General features: G+C 36.2%; 1 protein-coding gene across 1 annotated transcript; it reads left to right on the top strand.

The window, feature by feature from the left end:
* The first annotated feature begins 436 nt into the window (after positions 1-436).
* Positions 437-13,880, top strand: LOC133531739 (uncharacterized). The gene is made up of 3 exons (XM_061870125.1): positions 437-586; positions 12,098-12,188; positions 13,485-13,880. The coding sequence occupies exons 1-3, from the start codon at positions 559-561 to the stop codon at positions 13,825-13,827; spliced, it is 462 nt and encodes a 153-aa protein (XP_061726109.1). The 5' UTR covers positions 437-558; the 3' UTR covers positions 13,828-13,880.
* The last annotated feature ends 11,003 nt before the right edge of the window (positions 13,881-24,883 follow it).

Here is a 24,883-nt window from a genome sequence, read left to right as displayed (position 1 = left end):
CTAGGAATCTAAATTAAATCTTAGGTAAGAAATTAAATAATTGATTAACTTTTTAATCAATTTTGGAGTTATGTCCACATTAATGCGTGCGATAACGCTAATTTGTGTATATGTGCATTCCCGTTGCCAGGGAGGGTTTTGGGCTTATACTGAGCAACTTTTTCTCTGGGACCAACCCCGAAATCGCGAAAAAAAAAATTCTGGCTGTTTCATACATTTTAGCTGGCCATTTTGTATGGGCTGGTAAAATTTTTTTTTGCGATTTCGGGGTTGGTCTCATAGTAAAAGTTGCTCAGTATAAGCCCAAAAACCTCCCTGGCAACGGGAATGCACATATTTTTTGGCCACCTTGTATACTTAATTACACGATCTCTGATTATTATCGATATATCGGTTACATCACTAGCGATTAATCGTTGAACTCTTGCTATCGTTCGCGTACGCTCAGTTTGTTTATATCTAGAGGAACACGAACGCACACGTTTATTATCATAACAATTATTAACGTTAGTTGTTCATTAACAATAATAGCGATAATAATTATAACTGCATTTTGTGATGTGTGAAATGGACTTGGATATTTGCAGTAAGTTTTATTTTATTTATTCATTTTAGATGCTTTTGTTTGAAAATAGATTTATAGAGTTTTATGTAGTTTATTTTGGACTTATAGCTTCCTTGTTCACTACTAAACTTTATAAACTATAATATACACTGTATAGACTAGGTGTGATTAACATAAATACATTATAATATACTCTGACAAGCCAATTGTGTCAGTAAAAAGCGGCCAAGTGCGAGTCGGACTCGCCCATGAAGGGTTCCGTACCATTTATGACGTATAAAAAAAAACTACTCACTAGATCTCGTTGAAACCAATTTTCGGTGGAAGTTTGCATGGTAATGTATATCATATATTTTTTCTAGTTTTATCATTTTGTTAATTTAGAAGTTACGGGGGGGGGGGGGGACACATTTTATCACTTTGGAAGTGTCTCTCGCGCAAACTATTCAGTTTAGAAAAAAAATATATTGGAAACCTCAATATCATTTTTGAAGACCTATCCATATATATTCCACACGTATGGGTTTGATGAAAAAAATCGTTCAGTTCTAAGTATGGGGAACCCCCAAAATGTATTGTTTTGATTCTATTTTTGTGTGAAAATCTTAATGTGGTTCATAGAATATATCTACTTACCAAGTTTGAACAGTATACTTCTTATAGTTTCGGAAAAAAGTGGCTGTGACATAAACGGACAGACAGACGGACATGACGAATCTATAAGGGTTCCGTTTTTTGCCATTTGGCTTCGGAACCCTAAAAAGGCAAGGAAGTTAATAATTAGTATGAGAGGCTGAAACTTCGTGCCTACATATTTAAAAATTTGCCGCCTTCTGCTGATAAAGCTGGCTTTTCAGACTATAAAAATAAATAAACAGATAAGTAAATAAAAGGAAATGGCAACATCGCACCTTAAATAAAAACTAAATCAAATACTCAAATTCTCCAAGTTTTTCCCGAGGGGCCACCGTATGGAGTTCTTCAAAAAAGGACTGTACAGGTTTATTAAGGGTCGGCAACGCGCATGTAATATCTGTCGTGTTGCAGACGTCCATAGGCTACGATGAATGCTTACCATCAGGCCGTATGCTTGTTTGCCACCGACGTGGTATTAAAAAACAGCTACAGCTGACAAAGTAAACATACATACATACACAAGTATAATAATAAATATTATAGGACATTATTACACAAATTGACTAAGTCCCACAGTAAGCTCAATAAGGCTTGTGTTGAGGGTACATAGACAACGATATATATAATATATAAATATTTATAAATACTTACATAGAAAACACCCATGACTCAGGAACAAAACATCCATGCTCATCACACAAATAAATGCCCTTACCAGGATTTGAACCCGGGACCATCAGCTTCGTAGGCAGGGTCACTACCCACTAGCCCAAACCGGTCGTCAAAGTATAGTGTCATTCACAACGACGCCTGCCTTGACTCCTATTATCATGTTCATAACGGTTAGATTTGACAAACCTGCGCGTCAACGTGGATGACACACACTAAATAATAGAAAAACATTATCCGTTTATCAGTCGGCTAAATAAATCGTGTTTTTGTTATTGTCGTGTTCTGGCACAGACGCAATAGAAAAAAAAATGTCATTATTGACCTTTGACGTCATCGTGTTTTTAGACTTTGTCCCACAAATGTTCCCTCTTTCTAGGGTTCCGTACCGAAACTGTCCGTGTGGCAAATAAATGAGTATATATTATACGTCATTATTGGTCGTACAGTAAACTTAATAAGGCTTGTGTTGTGGGTACTTAGACAACGATATATAATGTTTATAAATACTTAAATACATAAAAAAACACCCATGACTAATGAGCAAATATCAACACACAAATAAATGCCCTTACCAGGATTTGAACCCGGGACCATCAGCTTCATAGGCAAGGTCACTCTAGGTCGTCAAAAGATGCAAGAAAATCGCTATAGTCAACCAAGAGTTACGTTAGAGGTGGTAAAAGTCTTACCACACCAATCGATCGATGGCATCGACGTCGATATAGAAATGTCGATCGATAGTTTCTACCTAGACAAATCGATCGATCGATTGGTGTAGTAACACCCTAAGAATTGATTTTTGGCAATTATGACTTTCACAGTACCCAAACGTCTCTTTTGGACATAGTTTAAGCACATACCGGTTCCAACACTTCCAACCGGTATTATGACAGTCACTTTTGCCACTGACAGTTCAGGATCAGATCAGTATCATATTGTAATGAGATTTAATAACTAAAACTTGAATTGGCCTGATGGTTGCAACACGCAGACCTTGCACGAAGTTATTAAACAACCAGTTAAACGAGTTAAAAGTCAAGTCAGATTCCATCACTCTACCGTTACTTTATTTAAATCATAGAGAAATAAGTAACATAGAGTGCCCACTATAGGGACCGTGCGCGTTGGAGGGTCTGCCATCTTGTGGCCTGAATCGGAACCATAAACAAGCACATGTACACGTCACGTGTTTTCTTGTGCATAGTAGGTTCTGCCATCTTGTGGGCTACATCGGAACAAAAAACATCACATTTACGCCTCGCGCCAAAAATCTGACGGCTCCTGTGCTGCCTCCTACAGTTCATGCACGCTCCCTATACAGAATGGTTATTTCGTCACCAGAAATAATTTACGAGCTGAATATATAGGTCATATTCAGCAACTTTTACTATGGGACCAACCTCGAAATTTTTATTTTATTTTTATTTTTATTTTATTTTATTGATAAAAATGTTTACATGACATTACAGTTGAACCAATGCGTCACGAAACTTAAACTAACTAATAATTATAAGTATTAACAATTATAAAAACAATAATGGCACATTAACAAATTAAATTGGGACAGTTGAGCACCTAGCATCCATCAGCATAGCAGAAATGTCAAGGTCAGCCAGCCAAAATGTATGAAACAGCCAATTTTTTTAGCGGGTTGGTCCCATATAGTAAAAGTTGCTCAGTATATTATTGCAGGTGACTAAATAAACTTGTATACATCAGTTTTGGTACCAAAATACTTATTATTTTTTTAGTCGACATCTAGCGCCAAGTAGCGGATTTATCAGTACTGCTCGTAGTTTTAAAATGAGAATGAAACTCCGTTTGCTCTTGTTCGTTAGTTTTATAAGGTTGAGCAATATAATCTTAAAAAGCGGCCAAGTGCGAGTTGGACTCGCCCATGAAGGGTTCCTTACCATTTATGACGTATTAAAAAAAACTACTTACTAGATCTCGTTTAAGCCAATTTTCGGTGGAACTTTGCATGGCAATGTATATCTTATATTTTTTTTTAGATTTTTCATTCTGTTATTGTTGAAGTTACGGGGGGGGGGGGGGGGGGGGGAGACACACATTTTACCACTTTGGAAGTGTCTCTCGCGCAAACTGTTCAGTTTAGAAAAAAATGATATTAGAAACCTCAATATCATTTTTAAAGACCTATCCATAGATACCCCACACGTATGGGTTTGATGAAAAAAGATTTTTTGAGTTTCAGTTCGAAGTATGGGGAACCCCCAAAATTTTTTTTTTTCTATTTTTGTGTAAAAACCTTACTGCGGTTCATAGAATACATCTACTTACCAAGTTTGAACAGTATAGTTCTTATAATTTCGGAAAAAAGTGGCTGTGACATAATCGGACAGACAGACGGACATGACGAATCTATAAGGGTTCCGTTTTTTGCCATTTGGCTACGGAACCCTAAAAATCTACAATAATTTTAATCTTATGAAAATCGGATCATCCAATTAAAGAAAATTATTTTTTTAAAGAATGGCGTAGCTTTATAAACTCGTACGTAATCCAAGACATTCATTTCCAGTACCCTAAAAGGAAACAGGAAATGAGTATCATTTTTAACAGCAGACTTGGGAATTTAATTATATTTGACCCTGAAACGGGACTTTATTGTGACCTCAGATAAATACCACGAGCTTATAAAAATACAGGTGATTCTTAAGTCGTGAACAGTAACCACATTTCCCGATAAAACTCCCTTAAACTGACGCGGAACGCTAATTTAATTGACAATGAATTACCTCTTAAAATTCTAATATCTTTCATAGCAATCAGTCAGATTTATATAATGTATATTCTCATTTCTTTATTAATTTTATTTTCTTTTCCTTTTGTAATAATTCGATATGTTTTCTGAAAGAACTACGTATTTGTATAATTAAATTTGATGTACATATATATTTTTAATCAAATTTCTATAAAGAAAAGTACCTAATTGCATGACTTCTATAGTAATCTAAATTGTATTTTTTCTTATTTAATGCATGTTAATTATAAGATGTAAGTAATGTTTTGAAAAGATGTGTCCCGTCGAGATTCATGCCGGTCCATATTGGGATACCCTCCTCCAATTAAGGGGGGATTTAAATTCTCTCGGGTCAGACGTGTAGGGTTAAAGCCGGTGTAGCTTTATTTGACGTTCTTAAGCGTATTGTAATATGCCTACTTGAATAATAAACTATCTTTATCTAAACAAAATACTAATACAATTTTAAAAGAATGTGACTGTGTGTGATGTGATGTGAATTATATCTGAAAAATGAAGTAACGAAATATAAATATTTTTCGCCAAACGGAAGACAGTTTGTGCGCGAGTAAAACGAACTCGCACTTGACCGGTTTTTAGGGTTCCGTAGCCAAATGGCAAAAAACGGAACCCTTATAGATTCGTCATGTCCGTCTGTCTGTCCGATTCTGTCACAGCCACTTTTTTCCGAAACTATAAGAGCTATATTGTTCAAACTTAGTAAGTGGATGTATTCTATGAACCGCATTAAGATGTTCACACAAAAATAGAAAAAAAACAATAAATTTTGGAGGTTCCCCATACTTAGAACTGAAACTCAAAAAATCTTTTTTCATCAAACCCATACGTGTGGGGTATCTATGGATAGGTCTTCAAAAATGATATTTAGGTTCCTAATATCATTGTTTTCTAAACTGAATAGTTTGCGCGAGAGACACTTCTAAAGTGAAAAAATGTGTGTCCCCCCCCCCCCTGTAACTTCTAAAATAACAGAATGAAAAATCTAAAAAAAATATATGATATACATTACCATGCAAACTTCCACCGAAAATTGGTTTGAACGAGATCTAGTGAGTAGTTTTTTTTAATACGTCATAAAAAATTTAAAAAATTTTTTTCATCAATCCCATACGTGTGGGGTATCTATGGATAGGTCTTCAAAAATGATATTTAGGTTCCTAATATAATTTTTTTCTAAACTGAATAGTTTGCGCGAGAGACACTTCCAAAGTGGTAAAATGTTGAACAAGATCTAGCCAGTAGATTTTTTTTTAATACGTCTCAAATTGTACGGAACCCTTCATGAGCGAGTCCGACTCGCACTTGGCCGCTTTTTTAGTAATATGCCGAGTCTCCTATTGTAATTCATAGTATTACATTGCAGTATCATATATTTGTATAAAATGACTAGTAAAATATGCAATCTACAAACAAATCTATATTGTTTACTCTACACGTACATACAAAAACACGCAAAGGTGATAAATTACCGGTACTGTAGGATTATTAAATTATTTACATCACAGCTGATTATTTACGAGTACATTACTTATATTTACCTACTTAGGTATTATGACAAATGAAAAACAAGTTTATCAATCAGTTTGTTATTGTTTTTATCTTTGTTTTTGTGTCGTCGAATAAACATGTATGACGCTTTGTTTATATTCAACAACAATAAAGACTATTTTATGCATAATTTTTCGAATGTTAAATAGGTTCATTCATCTTTTAACCCTACTGCCGAAGAACAGTACATAATGGTGCTACTTTCCCGCAAGCGTGCGGGAATGAGCACTTTCCGTGCATATGTCGAAACTTTAAAGAGGCATATTTATATTTATATTTTTGGACCCGGGTACGTCCTTTAACTACGTCCGCAAGAGAGGTATGGGCATTGTGAATGTCATCTCGCTCTGTGTGGTAGGGCACAGCGCAGCGGATGTCATTCCAGATCTAGAGCAGAGCCCAACTGGGGAAGTACCTCCACCTTACAGAAAATCGCAGTCAAATAACACTAGACCCTACTCATAGTGTTGTGTTCCTGCCGGTGAGTAAGGTTGCCGGAGCTCAACGAGGGGCGGGAGGGGGTTAGGGTCGGCAACGCGCATGTAACTCCTCTGGAGTTGCAGGCGTACATAGGCTACGGATACTGCTTACCATCAGGCGGGCCGTATGCTTGTTTGCCACCGACGTAGTATAAAAAAAAATTACTGTGAAACGTTGTACGATACACGTGCGAATAGGTTATTCGCAACTCGTGGCGACTTAAAACACTCCGTTCGGGAATTTCCTATTTTTTGTACTTGTAAATAACTATTTCAACATTTTCAACGCACTTGTTCGTAACGTGGAAATTATTGAACCGCTTTTAGGCACAGGCTGCTTTATTATTATATTATCGCACTTGTGTGGTAATATATGATAATCCGATATTAAGAGGCTGTCAATACCTAAAGCGCGCACACTGTCTATTTGTATCGGAGTAAATGAGATAGCACTGTCGCATGTTACTGGGCCTGGGCAAGGGAATAATAAGAAAAATATTTAAATAAAAAAAGTGGATTTCTAGTGTAATATTTTACTCAACAGCGGTTTAGATATAAATGTTTTGAAATTGTAATTTTAATTGCAGACCCATAAGTCAAAACAATAAAGACATAAAACCGTTTAATTGTGATTTTAAGATCAATCTTTGCAATTATTTTCTATCGAGCCGATTTCGTTCAATCATGTATCGAGTACAAGCACGGTCTTTGAAATATAATTAATATTAACATATATTTTTCTTACTTGACTAAAACAAATAGTCTTTCTTAAAAAACTGTTTAAGTAACATCAATTTCAAGGACATTGGGTGTTGACAGCCTCTTAATAAGACCGTTTTACTAAGACTCTGCTCAGAGTCCGTCACCAGGCTGTATCTCATGAACCGTGATAGCTAGATAGTTGAAATTTTCACAGATGATGTATTTCTGTTGCCGCTGTAACAACAAATACTAAAAAGTACGGAACCCTCGGTGGGCGAGTCCGACTCGCACTTGTCCGTTGTTTTTTTTTGTAATATTTCTTTATCTTCATTTTATTACAATCGTGCCGATTTAAAGATCACGTTATAATCACGTTAGATAAGGATTTTAATGTTGAAATAAAGTAAACATCATGTTCACTTCAGTAACTTGAACAGTTATTTAATAAAATACTAGAATCATGAGCAGGGGTCGTACAAAAAGTGCGGATGACGTCAAACCACTTATAGGTGATTTCAAATAGTATTATTGATTTTCATAAACAATTATCACTCATCATTTATCAACCTCTTTATTAAACGATATCGCCACTTGAAATGAGTAAGTACGTTTTTGACTGACACATTGTCAATCAGATGAACAATAAATTGACTTCGTTATTGTTTAGCTAATGTACAGTGATCGGAATAGGTAGTGCCATTTCGGGTGAATGACCTTAAACATTAAACATAACATGGATAAGCCTTGGGATTTCGGGACTCGTATTTTTTCACAGTGAATATTATTGACCTAAATTAAGAAGATGCAAAATAATAAAAAAATGTCATTATAAATACGTCAATTCTTTATTCAACATAACTTTTAACAGTTACAAATTACAATCATAAAATAAATCGTCAAACATCAACATTAGTACACATATGTATTAAATCAACGTTATTAAAACATTCGTTATTTTTTACTATACAAATTAAAATTATACAATACAACAAATTATACACAAAAATAGAGGTAAAGAATAAGCGTCTTATCACCTATAAGTGATCTCTTCCAGTCAAACTTTACAGATTTTATTTTACATCGTTTATTCCTTGCTTTCTTTAAATTTGTAATAGCAAACGATTATTTTTTCAATGTTGTCAACTGTCAGTCTATTTCTCTTGACGTCTAATATCCATTTATATGTGGAAAACGATCTTTCAACCTCCACTGATGTCAGCGGGGCAAATTTGTAAAAGGAAATATGTTCAGATGCGGTTTCTTTTGAAATATCTCCTGCGTATTCTCTTATAGTATCTAAATCCGGGTTTCGAGCCATAACCCCTTCAAATTTGTTTTCTATGGGTAAACTATTAGACCAATTGATTACCATCCTAACTTGATCAAAATCGATTAAGGCATCGCCCATTGACATATTTCGTTCCTGTAAACGAGTTAAGGCCACCTCTATTATATTAAAATTTTCGTGGATATAATCTAATTCTTTTTTTTTGTTGGGTTTTTCAAGCATTTTTTTAGCCTTTTTAATTGAAACAGCATCTGATGTTCTTAATCTTGACAAATCTGTATTTATTTCAGTGAAATACTTCACGTAGTAAGATACTGCAGCGAGCCAAGTACCCCACCTTGTAATTACTGGCTTAGGAGGTAAAGGCAAATTTGGATACATTTCCTTTAACAGTTGCACTCTACTAGGAGACTTTAAAAATACTTTTTTCAAGTTAGCTATCAGGGCGTCTACGTCCGGATATTGACATCTTATTTGCTCTGCCACACGATGCAGAGCATGAGCTAAGCATGTAACGTGTTTCATATTCGGTAACACACTTTTTAAAATTCGCCCCGCCTTCAACATATACGCAACGCTGTCAGTACATAAGAGAAGCACATTATCGAGTTGATTTTCATAGCCTTCTCCCCACATTTTTTCTAAGCAGTCTGTAACAAACTTAGCAATAGTCTCCCCATTCACTACCGTGAGCACTTTACACGCCATTAAATAAGTTTTATGAGAAACGGTTGCATCCCAAGGTTTCACCAAGAAATGGACCACGTATCTGCCTAGAAAGTCTGTCGTTTCATCTAACGAAATCCAAATTTTTTTATTTGCCACTTCACTGCGTATAGCTGCTATTCTGGCTTGATAAAACTTGTCCAGGTATACTTTTCTTATTGTCGATTCACTGGATAGAGTACGTAGAGGCTGATTTGTACAAGTGCAGCAAAAATACTTCTGGAAGAAGGTTGTGAATGCTGGATTTTCGATTTGAACCCATGGGATATTGCAAAGTATGAGGAACTCGATCAGATCAAAGTAAAAACTTTCATTTGGTTGGTGATGTAATCCTTTGTGTACAGGTCCTTCGATGTGTTGCTTCACTGTACTCTTTCTGCATCCAATATTAACGTCACATTTAGTACAATGTATTAAATGTCTTGTTGAATCAAACTCTAAGTCGGGATAGGATTCAATCCAACTCAGAATAGTTTCTTCCTTAGCTCGCCGAGGCATGTTTAGCTAGATAAGAAGTTCCACTTAGTCCAATCACAAGTAAATCAGAGTCCAATTAGGGATAGCCAACGTCGTCACAATAAGATGATCGATCACAAAGTCCGGTAAACAAGCCAAAGTCGAATTGAACCAACCATGAGTAATACGTGCGAACTTAACGAACAGAAGAACATAAGTAATCTTAAAATACTTGCCTTGCTTAAAACATTATCTTTCAACTAAAAAGAGATAGCATGACAAATATTGGCATCTGTTGCTACTGTCCCACCCTGCCCCGAGCTCTTCATAGAGGTAAATAATAGAAAGTTATCTCAAGGTCGAACCAGATAATTTAAGTAAAGATAATTTAAGAATGCACTTAGAAAAACAACATGCAAATGCAAAAAGATAACTGATAAGACGTGCTTATTTTCTTTGTTTGCATGGATGTCAAAGTTAGTGTATCTACTTCATATTTTGTCGATGCCATATTCTATAGTAACCAAAAAAAAAATCACACAACATTTCTGAACCAAACATAAACTTAAAATTTTTCATATGAAATCCCGGGGTTAAAAGCTATGTCCATACTAAGCTTACGCACCGAGTTCCCGTGAAATGGCACTACCTATTCCGATCACTGCTAATGTATCTTCACGATTATATTTAGCTGAAATTTATATTTACTAATGTATAAGCTCTAAAATGTCATCTTTACTCGAATATTGTGGCAATTTTCCGTTTTTGGAGGTACGTGACAAACACGTATACTGCTCTTGCTGTAATCAAGATATACCAACGAAGGTAAGCAATATTAAAAGACATTTGGAGACAACCAAACATGAAATAATTGATAATAATAATAATTATACGTCCGCCGGTTCCTCTCTCTGCGGCCCTGACCACCGGCAGCTTGGGCCCTGCCCCGCTGCTGGCGGCACCCTAGGTTAGGTTTTTTATAATGTGTTTATATGTATTTTGTATTATTTTTGTATGATTTGTTGTATTTTACTTTTATATTCATATTATAAAATGCCTAATCTAAGACACAAGATAAATAAAGAGATAATTATACCTTATGGTAACAAGTTTCGTGAAATTTATTTTATTCACTACATCACCCTACCACCTGTATTATTAATTCCATGGATTTATTTAGGATTATTTTGTTACTTCATTAATACTACTTTGTTACTACATGTCACACGGAAGTTTAAATACAAACTCAAACATCAATCTTGCACACAGGGCAAGATTACGTCATTTTTACGTCATCCGCACTTTTTTTCCGACCCCTGATCATGAGATTAGGCACAAATCTCAAAATATAAAATAAATGGATAAAATTTCATTTTTGTTACAAGCTTTTATCGCTGACTGTACTTTTCTTCCCACAGGCAACAAATACTCATCGAGACAATTCTAAAAACCTCTGTTAGTATGTTTTTTAGTCTGTTAGTTAGTGTGGGTCAAATTTTGGAAGCTAAAGACCCACTTCCCGATTTACGATTGAGCTGAAAATTTGCATACATGTAAGTCGGGTGACAATGCAATATTATTACATAAACATAAGTTAACACAGTGTGTAAGCATATTGAACTTATGTGTACGGAAGTTTAAAAAACTCCTCGACACTGTACATAGATAAAGTTAGTAGCCACTCTGCCGAGACAGACGACCCCATAATGTACGGAGAAGCCCATGAAGCCGATGGTCCTGGGTTCGAATCCCGGTAAGGGCATTTCTTCTTCCTCCTGCCCTTATCCCACGTTATGTGGGGTCGGCACAACATGTTCTTCTCTTCCATTCTCCTCTATCTTTCGTCACCTCAGCACTCACTCCTTTCTTTCTCATATCCTCTTTCACACAATCCATCCATCGTTTTTTGGGTCTACCATCCGCTCTCCGTCCATCAACATTCATTCCTAACATTCTTTTTCCTATATGGCATTCATCCCTCCTCATTAAATGCCCATACCACGCTAACCTACCACTCCAAGGCAAAAACCACTCAAAGGCTTAAGGGCATTTATTTGTGTGATGAACACAGATATTTGTTCCTGATGGGTGTTTTCTATGTATATAAGTATGTATATATTTATACAAGTATGTATATCGCCGCTTTGTACCCATAGTACAAGCTTTGCTTAGTTTGGGACAAGATGGATCTGTGTAAGATGTCAACTGATATTTATTTATTTTTTATATTGTTTTGACAGATATTCTGACGTCGCCAGAAGGCCTGCAGGACTGGTTCACGGAGTTCGACGGCTGGGTATGCAGGTTCAATGCCAGCGTCACCTTGACAAGGTACTTCATTGATTTTGCTTTATGCTATCGATACGACCTTTAAACCTTCAAGAAAAGAGCGTACTCCCATCTTAAAACCGGCAACGCACTTACAACCCCTCGGGTGTTGCAGGTGTCCATGGCCGGCGGTAATCGCTTACCATCAGGTGATCCGTCTGCTTGTTTGCCTCCTCTATCATTAAAAAAAAATGCTAATCAAAATACCTAGTTTATAGAAAGATACATAGAGTCAGACCAAGATAAGTTGGTAGCGATTTTGACAGTCCAGACAGTGCAAGTGTTATTTTAAACGTCAAACTTCTATGAAACTTCAAAATCGCTGCCAAATTAGTTTGGTCTGGCTCTAGAATACGTTTTATTGGTACACCTCAGTTAAAGATACAGTTTAGATAAAACAATTGATTAAAGATTGAGGTAGACGACAGCCGGTCTTATCGCTGAAGAGCGATCTCTTCTAGGCAACCTTTAGAGTTAGACAGACAAAAAGATGTTATCCGCACCAGCTAGTGGAAATCCTAATCAATGTGAGAATTCAAAGAAAAACTCAAAAAATAACCACTTTTAACCCATTCAGCGCTAATCACGACACGTTATCGTTTTGCCTCTACGAAGCATTTCCGCTACATACCGGGAAATCCATGTAATAGGCTACGACCTAGCGCTACGACCTCAGCAGTGAATGTGTTAAAAATGCACCGACCAAGCGTGATTCGAATTCGAACCGCCAAATAGCCAAACTAAATAAATAAAATAAAATAAATATTATAGGACAATATTACACAAATTGACTAAGTCCCACAGTAAGCTCAATAAGGCTTGTGTTGAGGGTACTTAGACAACGATATATTGTATAATATATAAATATTTATAAATACTTAAATACATAGAATAATATCAATCATTAGTAGAAAACGCTAATCGAAATGTATGAAAATAGTCAAGTGACATTTCGTGACATCTGTCTTTTCCGATACATTTTTTCTTTTTATTCGGGGGTGGTAGGTACAAAAACCTTTTTCTGCTCTCCGGGCGGAAAGCGTCAACTTTGCTCCCGCTGCGCTAAACGAAGTAGCCTCTTTCCGCCTCCGTCGAGCAGAAAAATAGTATGCGCACCACGGGAGGAAACGTAGGACATTCCATCCCGCGTGTTTGCTACCCTCGCCTTTGGCTCGGGTGACAATTTTACACGCGGCACGCAATGTCCTACTTTTCCTCCCTTGGGACACAAATTTTTCCCCTCTTTTTAACCGACTTCAAAAAGGAGGAGGTACTCAATTCGACTGTTTTTTTTTTCAGATCACATTCAAACCGTCTCGGAAACGCAACGCAAGCCCAAAAATGCCAAAACTGTGCCAAGGAACAGAAAATTGAAAACGCACTAGAACAGACACAGCCAAGTTCCGAAAACCGAATCGTAAAAACACGGCCAAGTACAGAAAATCTAACACTCCACGAATTAATTGTAAATGGCCTGTTAATTGCACAGAAAAGGAAGGATAGGATCATAAAGAAGACTGACTTTTTAAATATTTTTAAAGGAAATGAAGATTTTACGCACTACGATTATGTATTGTTGTCAACTGTGATGGAAAATGGGAGAAAACATTTTTATAAATATATATTACGGTCTAAGATTTGATCAATTTGTTTTATTCGATAATCCCCAGCATAACCAAATAACACTAGACCCTGCTCATAGTGTTGAATAGAATAGAAGAAATTTATTCAGAAAACGCTTAAGTTCAGTACCCTTAGTGTAAATATTTTCGACAGCGAAACGTGACGTACGCGTTTGCGTTAAGTGTCATTTTGTATGAGATTTTTGACTTTCCAAAACGTCCCGCTTGGCGCGCTGTTCAAAAACCCATACAAAAGTCACGTTTCGCTATCGACTAAATTTACACTAGGGGTACAGGTAATACATGAGACGACAGAATCAATTTATTATTAAGTGTCACTGAAAAGGTCTCCACTCAGCTTAAGAGGGTGTCAACACCCAATGTCCTTGAAATTGATGTTACTTAAACAGTTTTTTAAGAAAGACTATTTGTTTTAGTCAAGTAAGAAAAATATATGTTCATATTAATTATATTTCAAAGACCGTGGTTGTACTCGATACATGATTGAACGAAATCGGCTCGATAGAAAATAATTGCAAAGATTGGTCTTAAAATCACAATTAAACGGTTCTATGTCTTTATTGTTTTGACTTATGGGTCTGCAATTAAAATCACAATTTCAAAACATTTATGCCTAAACCGTTATTGAGTAAAATATTACACTAATAATCCACTTTTTTTTATTTAAATATTTTTCTTATTATTCCCTTGCCCAGGCCCAGTAACATGCGACAGTGCTATCTCATTTACTCCGATACAAATAGACAGTGTGCGCGCTTTAGGTATTGACAGCCTCTTAATGTCAAGATACCACCTAAGGATCTCGACGCTGGTCTTCCGTGGAAACTTTTCCGAGAGAGCGCAGCTACACGCTAAAGTACAAAATTTTATATATTTAAGTACAAAAGTTTCAAGTAAATATCATAAGGCTATAATTATTATTCAATTAAATATGTTGTGTTCCTGCCGATGAGTAAGGTTACATCAGTTTTGGTAACAAAACCGTTGTATGGAGTGAGCACTCTTAGTCTTCTTAATTCTCTTTGCTAGAAGTCAACGAGGGTGCGGAGTGTTAGGGTCGGCCACGCGCATTTCCATGGGCTGCGGGAACCATTTACCATCAGGCGGACCGTATGCTTGTGTGCCACCGACGTAGTATAAAAAAACCGGCCAAGAGCATGTCGGGCCATGCTCAGAGTAGGGTTCCGTAGTTACTCTTCCGTCACAATAAGTTAAACTGGGCCTTAAAGTATAGTAGATTGTTAACCAAGGGATGAACTGTGGGTGTACTAGTTCTTACGTCTTTTTACTATGAAGGGGAAACTTTTTGCTATAACTCAAAAACAACTAAACTGATCATGTCCGCTATAGTTTTCATTTAATGTCTTTCTTAAGCTCTACTTCCACGATATTTTTCATATTTTTTTGACCTATGGTTCAAAAGTTAGAGTGGGGGGACACATTTTTTTTTATTTCGGAGCGATTATCTCCTAATATATTCACTTTATCAAAAAATGCTGGTTGAAGACCCTTATTAGTTTTGAAAGACCTTTCCAACGATACCCCACACTGTAGGATTGAAACAAAAAAAAAACATTCACCCCCACTTTACGTGTAGGGGAGGTAAAAAAATATTTTTTTAAATTTTATTGTACGACTTTGTCGGCTTTATTGATTTTAATCCATGCCAAATTTCAGCTTTCTAGCACTATCGACCACGGTGCAAAGCCTCGGACAGACAGACAGACAGACGGACATGGCGAAACTATAAGGGTTCCTAGTTGACTACGGAACCCTAAAAAGCGCCATAGAGAAATATAGTGCAACACCAGTCATCAGTTTTCTTACTAAAACGCGGGTTATTTTCGTAGTCGACATCTAGCGTCAAGTAACGACTTTATCGAAAAAATCAAACGCCTGATCGAAATCATATAGCAAATCTAATTATTTGCACTCGTCATTAAGAGGAATTCCTAGTTGCGATTTTTCCATACAAACGCTCTCGACTGATTCCTCCCTGGATTTTTAACCTAGAGCAGTGATTTTTTCAAATAAGATCAATATCATCAATATCTGTGCCGCTATGTTTTGCTTTTTTGGATTATTTTATTTTGAAGAAAGATACAGCGCCTCGAAAATCGCAAAAACGGCTCAATTGAATTGGCTGTAAAAAAAGGCACAGTATACAAATATGACAAAAAATATCCAAAAAATCAAAACATAGCGGCATAGATTATTTCTTCCTCTTGCAGTTTCCAAAATTTCATAAAGATTGATTGCGTTTTGGAGGAGGAAACAGTCGAGAGCGAAACCTCGATTTTTGAGTTTTTTGCATGTGAATTTCAGTCCGGGCTGCAGTTGTCCTTATCGCACGAATTGGAGGCGGAGACAGTTTCTAAATATACGTACACAGAAGAAATAGTGATGGGCATAACATCCTTATTAGGGATTGCAGAACCGGTACTGTTTTAAAGAACCAGGATTTACCGGTACTTTCGTAACCGGTCTAATTATTTCATTATTTTAAATAAAACGACAGCATTTTGCGATTTGACCACTTTTCGTATTGTAATTTAATAATCACATGTTCTTTTACTACGTATAATCAATCAATAAACAAGGTAATTTTTTTAAGAAATATACTTAGTATTTTATATTGCTCACACTTGTGCGTCACAAGTAAAAGATAACTACTTTGATGTTTGCCACTAGATGGCAAATTTAATGCAATTACATTGACGAGGGGATTTATATAGGTACTTATAAGCAGGGATCGGAAACCGGTATTTTTTGTATGGGAACGAAAACGGTATTTTTTCGTTCTTTGTTAATTATTTCATTCCTAATCGGGCAATCTAATAATACGAAGTCGTTATCTAAAAACACAACTGAGTCCTACATTTTGAGTATAAAATAAACCGAAATATATGGTTATTTCGATGTTTTTGCAAAAAACCGGTTCCGATCCCTGCTTATAAGTATCGCAGTCGTATTGTATAATCCGCCGTATTACATTACGGCTAGCCGATATCAAAATAAGGGCCATTTTGAAATGCGGCGGTTCAACGATTAAGGTATGTTGGGTAAATACCGGATGCGGGTGAAGAACGTAGGACATTCATTTCTCCCTAATTTGGGTTTATTTTTAAATGGTGGCAACATTGCGCCTCGACTGCCAGTGTCCCCGCGTTGCTCAGGGAGTTTGTGCTATGCGCAATCACAGAGAGCAAGGTAAATTTCGCGAATTTGAATTCGCCCTGTAATTTATTTTGCGTATTGTGATGAAACTGTGTTTGTTTTTGTAATTGTTTTAACAGGCCTAGCACTGCTGTAGACCGATATCCGATCGTGACCCATCCAGGTAAAGATCGGAAAGAAACAATCCCATCTTTACCTATTTAAAACAGCAGTGATTGTCAAACTTTAAATTTTCTTCAATTTACCTACTGACCTACTTAATTATCACATTTATTGTTTTCTTGATCACACTTTCGTACCATTATTTTTATCCAGTACCATCCAGTTGTATGTGCACCTATGTACACTTACTTATTGACAATGTAATTTTTTTAATTTCCGCAACCCAAAGGTTGCCTGGAAGAAATCGCTTTTTAGCGATAAGACCGCATGTTGTTTACCTGTGCTTATGTTTCTGTTTTCTTTTGTATTTTTTTCCTTTATTGTGTATAGGGATGATGATACATGTTGAATTTTATAACAAAATCGAGTAAAATAGATAGCAAATGAGCAATTTTTCGCAATAAAGTACCTACACATACGGATGCATATGTAGATGTGCACGCATACATACATTGCTAGTTTCGGATACAAAATAGAGATAGGGCTTCGAAATTAGTTTCCTTAAACTGCTTCAAGAGGGCTCTCTTTTCCTATATATTTACTTTACTCTTTACATACGATCCTTACATTTTATCAAAAAAAAAAAAGATTATATATCAACTATATATTATATACATAATTGCAAAATTAAACCAATAAAATCGCAATTTTACTTATTTTCCATACTTCAAGATGGGCTCGCAGTGACCTTGACCTTTTTAAAGAACTACTTAGTCTTTTTGATTTTGAAGTTCGATTCTTATTTTTTTGGCGACCTTCATTAAAAATGATTGGGCACGATTATTTTTTATTTTGATTTTTGTCCCTCCTACTTAAGTACTTAATATATTGCAGTACATTCCTTTCAATAAACAATACATTTACACTTTCACTAAACCTGTACAATTCACGAGATCTTAAATTGTCAAAACTTCGAAACCTATCAATTATTTTAGTGGTTTTTCTTATTTTATTACTTCGTGTAAACCTTACAATAAGAGGTTTCTGAGCACATTGTTTACTTATCAAATTACCTTATGAGTTATGACATAGGTATCAATGTTTGAGAGCCACAATTTTCCCATTTTTTGTATCAGGGTTAAGATCGGATACAAAAATACGAAGAAAAACACTTTCGTTGACAACTTTTAAGTTTGTAATTATTGGTGGCTGTAATGTAATTTATATACAATGGATAAGGGTAGACACCGGACCTATTTCTTTGTGATACCTTATTCTCTTTCCATTAGAAGCAACTTTTTTTCACCATTCGATGTTCTCCCTTGATGGCAAAACACTCGTTACCCTAACCGTTCTATATTGAAGATTACCAAAATTCAGGCCGAATCTACGGTTATTATTTAACGATTCGCTCCGTACTTCAAGAATCTGTCACGTACTGAGATCTCGAAAAAACATTTTTTCACGAGTTCTCTCAATTGGTCCCAAAATTGTCCGGCATTACCCAGATTGTCATTGTCATCAAGTTTAGCCCCATCGTACTACAAGTTAAATAGATTGTAGTTTAAACATATATTTATACCTACTTACAAAATTTCACAACACACCATGATCACTCCGAACTTACTGATACGGATAGGTACAGTCAAGTGTAAAAATATGGGTGTACACATCTTACTCAAAAATATGTCCCGTTGCATCTTATTCCAGTGTAATAAGAGCGTAGTACCATATTTATGAGACGATTCTTTCGATACATATTTTTGCACTTGACTGTACGACGACGACCGAAGCATCATCATTCTTTTTTTTCTCTTACCTATATAGTAATTAATAGATACAGTATAATATAAAAATGAAAAACAATATTATGTGATAACAACAAAAACATCTTGCGTCGGTCGGGCAGCGCAGGATAAATTCCGTCCGGCTCGCGGGCGATGTCGACGGTACGGCGCGCAATGAGCGAGCGTTCGAGTCTCGCGTCTGTGTGCGCGCACTCACACTTAGATAGCTCCCGCTCCCGCCCACCGCAGCGCGACAGAAACATAGCTTCAAAAATTCGAGATTTAAAAAGTTGCTCAGCTAGGAATTGCTCTTAAGCCCGTCATGAACAGGCGCTAATATACCAAGTTATATCTTATAGCAAGGCATATATTTTACATACCATTTGACAGAGTCCATACACGAAGCTATATATTTATAGTCTGTTCTCTTTTTTTCCCCCTCTGGCTTTTACTCCCTGCCAATAGGGTCGTTTCCATCTACAAATCTTAGGGCAGAATTGTATCCCAATAAATTCTTTTGAATTATAAGAACATGTTAAACTACTTTTAGGGGACCTGTAATGACCATATTTTTGTAAATATTGAATTTAAAATATCTTTTGGCACACGTCACGTGACCAGACTCGAAACGTTATTGAAGATTCTGATGACGTCACAACTCTCGGATTGACACTGTTGACAGTTAGGCGATAAACAACAAATGACAAATGTCAGTTGACAGTTCGTATCTTCTACATGTGTATGTATAGTTATGTGTCAAACCGTAAACAGTAGGGCTAAGATGGTCGGCTCTTTATAATTTGTCACCATGCCTGTCACGTTCTAACAAGTATATAAGTGCGAAAGTGACGGGCATAGTGACAGGTGATAAAAATGGAACCATGCTGCCAACGCTGGGACGTCACACAATTTTCAAAGAGCGTTTTGGGCGCGAAAGCATCTGTCAAAATATATTTTGTTAATTTAACATATTGAACCTTTTCAACGCTTTTCCACACGTGTCAAGAAATGCCATGGACCCCAAAAAGTTAACTGGTGAAGAGCGAATATGAAGCTTAACTGACAGTAGGAAAGTCGCTTTGACAACGTCCGCCATAGGGAGCGTGCATGAACTGTAGGAGGCAGCACAGGAGCCGTCAGATTTTTGGCGCGAGGCGTAAATGTGATGTTTTTAGGGTTCCGTAGCCAAATGGCAAAAAACGGAACCCTTATAGATTCGTCATGTCCGTCTGTCTGTCCGATTCTGTCACAGCCACTTTTTTCCGAAACTATAAAAGCTATACTGTTCAAACTTGGTAAGTAGATGTATTCTATGAACCGAATTATGATGTTATCACAAAAATAGAAAAAAAAACAATAAATTTTGGGGGTTCCCCATACTTAGAACTGAAACTCAAGAAATCTTTTTTCATCAAACCCATACGTGTGGGGTATCTAGGGATAGGTCTTCAAAAATGATATTTAGGTTTCTAATATCATTTTTTTCTAAACTGAATAGTTTGCGCGAGAGACACTTCCAAAGTGAAAAAATGTGTGTCCCCCCCCCTGTAACTTCTAAAATAACAGAATGAAAAATCTAAAAAAAATATATGATATACAATACCATGCAAACTTCCACCGAAAATTGGTTTGAACCAGATCTAGTAAGTAGTTTTTTTTTAATACGTCATAAATGGTACGGAACCCTTCATGGGCGAGTCCGACTCGCACTTGGCCGCTTTTTTGTTTCGATGTAGCCCACAAGATGGCAGAACCTACTATGCACAAGAAAGCACGTGACGTGTAAATGTGCATGTTTATGGTTCCGATTCAGACCACAAGATGGCAGACCCTCCAACGCGCACGGTCCCTATAGCCTTTTTAATGGTCATTGGCATCGCGGGCACGACAGACGATGACTCACTACATGATAGGAAGTAAACAATAAATAAAATCTAATCAATACTAATCCACTCAAACATTTAAAAATTGCATTATGACTATTATGAGCTTCGAAAATCGCTTTTAAATATTAGAAATATTGTGTTTAGACCTGGATACAAACTTTCTAAATGTCTCAAAATGGTGTTACTTGCCAGTAACACCACACATTGTTGGGTGTTGTAACTCCCAATAGTTTATTTTCGGTTAGTACCGGTTGTAGCACATCACTATTTATAAGACGTAAAAAACCAGCAACACGTGAAATGACATTTTAGTCTACGGGATAAAAAAAATAGACACTATATCTTAAAGCAAGGCATCTTAATATACCTTGCCATGTATCGTTCAATATTATTATTATTATTATTTAAGCCATTTAATTCCTTAATAATACATTTCATAATTAAATTAATAAATAATACAATAATAAATTAAATTAAATTAAATATTATCAAACTAATTCACATGCATTTTGGTAATTTTGTACAATAAGTTTAGTAATTTTTTTTTATTTTTTTATTTATTATTATTAAGGACCTCTTGACGAGTAAAGGCCTCCTCCATTTTACTCCACATTCCCCTGTCTTGGGCTATTGTTACCCAATCGTTCAATATATTACGATATATTTTTGAATATTTCTACACTCTTTCACACAATGTAGGCGATATATATTTTGGTATCGTGTATTAATATATATACATGTATTATAGCTCCGTCTGTGACGGGCTTTATATTCTAACATAGCTAGGTACTTTTTTTTTTCAATCATATCGGGTTGGTCGCAAATTTAAATTGTTATGATTTTTTTTTTAATTTTATGTTTAATATAAATGAACTTTGCTTATAAAATGAAACTTTCTCATTCATTGTTGAACAATCAAGAGATGCTCACGAGTTGGTGTGTTGAAATAGTAGATTGTTAACCAAGGGATGAAAGACACCCATTTCAGTCGAGGTAGCTTAGCAAATAGTCCGAGACTGATATGGCGCCTTTCACCCGACCCCCTCCCATAACCCTCGTTTTAAACACTTTTCATTTCGAATAAGAGGAAAGAAAAAAACATGTGCATTTAAAAACACGGCTAAGTTTGAGTATAAACTTCAGGAGTATTCCTTGGGAGTACTTTCAATTAAAAATTTAGAATAAGTATATCGTTATTTATGGATTGGACAGTTAATTATCAGGATGGAAATTGTACAACAAATTCATTTAAATCCAAAATTATAATTGGTTTCGTAAAAAAAAGAAAAAGAGTAATTAGAAAGTAAAATGCTCAAGAGCAGAAACTTATCATTTTCTGCACACTTTTTAGAACAACAACGACCCACTTTCAGAGCATGAGAAATGAAAAATAATTAAAGCCTGACCAGTAATATATGATCACGCGCCATATTGCGGAATTTCATTGGAACTAAATTTTTCATACTAATAAAATGAACTGTCACCCTATACATGAGAATAACAGCGCCCTCTTGACAATGATCATATATTTCTAGCCGGGCTTTAGTCAAGTCGAAATTCAACAACATACAGTATTGATTTTTAGAGGGTTCCCCAAAGGGTAAAACAGGACCCTATCACTAAGACTCCGCTGTCCGTCCGTCTGTCCGTCAGCACCAGGCTGTATCTCATGAACCATAGCTAGACAGTAGAAATTTTCACAGATGATGTATTTCTGTTGCCGCTACAACAACAGATACTAAAACGTACGGAACCCTCGGTAAGATAGATAGATAGATAAACCATTTATTCGCTTGCCACAATACACACAACTAAATAAAAAATAATACAAATAATACAAACATCAAAATAAAAATTAAATAAAGAACAAAAAGCATCAATAAAAGGTAATGTGTGCTGTGTGCGTTGCAGCAAAACAGATCACGAACGATTCACGATGTAACAAAAAAGAACATATACATATATACATAAATATTTAGTAGCATGCCTATAAAATAATAATAAGTGTCGTAGTATGAATTATGTAAAAGTGTGGTGCGTGTTGGTGTATAGTACCTTATTATATCAGATGTCGAGTATAAAACGGCCTACAATAATATAAAGAGTTTGTACACATACAGACTAGATTCGGTAATCTGCAACCAAGTACCCGTGCGGTATTCCTGCAATTTGTTAGCGACAGGGATCGGAAACCGGTATTTTTTGTATGGGAACGAAAACGGTATTTTTTCGTTCTTTGTTAATTACTTCATTTCTAATTAGGCAATCTAATAATACGAAGTCGTTATCTGAAAACACCACTGAGTCCTACATTTAGAGTATAAAATAAACCGAAATATATGGTTATTTCGATGTTTTTGCAAAAAACCGGTTCCGATCCCCGGTTAGCGAGTCCGATTCGCACTTGTCCGGTTTGTGCTAAGCGTCGCAAAGGTCAATACAATTTTATATTAAGTGTAACAGTATAGTCCCGCTGAAAGTGTTAATAACACTTAAGAGATGGCGCCACCATTACACCTCGATCACTGGAAGTAATGGATAAACAGTGTTGATCATTATCGAAATAGCTTCGGTACGATTATGGAAATGGTTCTCGAAAGTATGGCTGGTGGTCGCCATTTGATATATCGGAGCGGCGGAGGAGCTCAATAATATCTGAACACGCCCTCCAGCGCCTTGACGATACAGGCGTGTTTAGATATTTGTGAACACCTCGCCCGTTCCGTTTAAATATAGAGGTGTTTCACATTGTCCAAGTAAATTATTGGTTAGCTAATTAACAATAATTATTTGTTTTACAAGTGGGCAAAGTTGTTGTTTAACCGCTCGTGCTAATCTTGAGCGTTGCGAGGCTTTCAAGGCACGAGGGTTAAACAAACTTTGCCTCCGAGTGAAACACAACATTTTTCACCACACCAACGCGAAGAAACTATTAACTATAAAATACCAAAATATTCACATTAAATCAAATCCAAATGAATGTAATAATAAAATTATCATTCAAAATCATCATTTAAAAGTCAATTCTACTAGCTAATATAAGGAAACAACTCAAAATTTGTATCTGATTACTTTGCCCACATGTGGATAAAATGCAACTTTCTCATTAGTTACTGAACAATCAAGAGGGCCTTTACCAGTTGGTGTGGTGAAAATTAATTAACCGCCAGATAAAACTTCTTGCAAAACTTGCAAAACTATATATAACCACTATTATACCAGTTAATGCTTATTTGAAGATTGTGAAACGCCAACGATGACTAATAATATTAATAAGTTTATTTCAGAATTCAATTATTCCACATTCACTCATATGTATAGATTGTATACACATTTTTATACTTAAAACTAGGTATAGTGGTATAGTCCTGCTCATCGATTTCGATGACGGCGACCTCAGCAATTACGGATTACGCCGATTATGGGCCCTAATGTGGCTGGCCAGGCCAGGCCGAACTTGGTCTTAAAGACTCTTTTGCAGGTGTTACAATATAGTTGACCAGACGCGTTGTATGTATACGTGTAAAAGGGCTTCGGTCTCTCTTTACGTTGTTGGCGTTTGGTATCTAAGGCATTGAGGCGGTTTTCCTCAAACGATTTGATGTGGTTAAAAATTGTGGACCGCCAAGATGCTCTGTCTGCAGCAAGCTCCTCCCAGCGCTTAGGGTTGATGTTGCAAGCATTCAGGTGTCGTTTGATCACGTCGACACCTGAATGCTTGCAACGCAGCATGTGGATCTGGTTCCAATAGTAATGGAAGGGACCATCTTCCCGTCCTGCCACTGTCTTCAGGAGACTGTTGGGGCTACCGGCTATACGTCACAGCAGGGTCGCGACACCTTTTTGCATAAAATGACTAAATAAGTGGCAAAAAGTAGCTTATTCAGGACTTTAAGTCTCTTAGGGTCTTTAGAGCCAGTTTCACAATGTCCCAGTAAAATCCTTAATAAGCTACTTGGCAAGTTGGCACTTATATGACGAATAAAATCATCGTTGGCGTTTCACAATCTTCTAATAAGCTTAACTGGTACCATTACAAATTAGGTTGTTTTATCTGACAGCTCATTTATTTGTCAATTAGCTATCCAATACACTTGGACATT

This window comes from Cydia pomonella, chromosome 25 (genome assembly GCF_033807575.1).
Source record: "Cydia pomonella isolate Wapato2018A chromosome 25, ilCydPomo1, whole genome shotgun sequence".
Taxonomy (NCBI): domain Eukaryota; kingdom Metazoa; phylum Arthropoda; class Insecta; order Lepidoptera; family Tortricidae; genus Cydia; species Cydia pomonella.
The sequence above is the reverse complement of the archived record's forward strand: the minus strand, read 5'-3'. Positions and strand labels throughout refer to the sequence as shown.

Excerpts from the sequence above, each read along its gene's own strand:
- LOC133531739 (XM_061870125.1), top strand. The coding sequence starts at position 559 with ATGTGTGAAATGGACTTGGATATTTGCA. Across the intron at positions 587-12,097 it reads AATGGACTTGGATATTTGCA|ATATTCTGACGTCGCCAGAA; the intron begins GTAAGTTTTATT and ends TTGTTTTGACAG. Across the intron at positions 12,189-13,484 it reads GCCAGCGTCACCTTGACAAG|ATCACATTCAAACCGTCTCG; the intron begins GTACTTCATTGA and ends TTTTTTTTTCAG.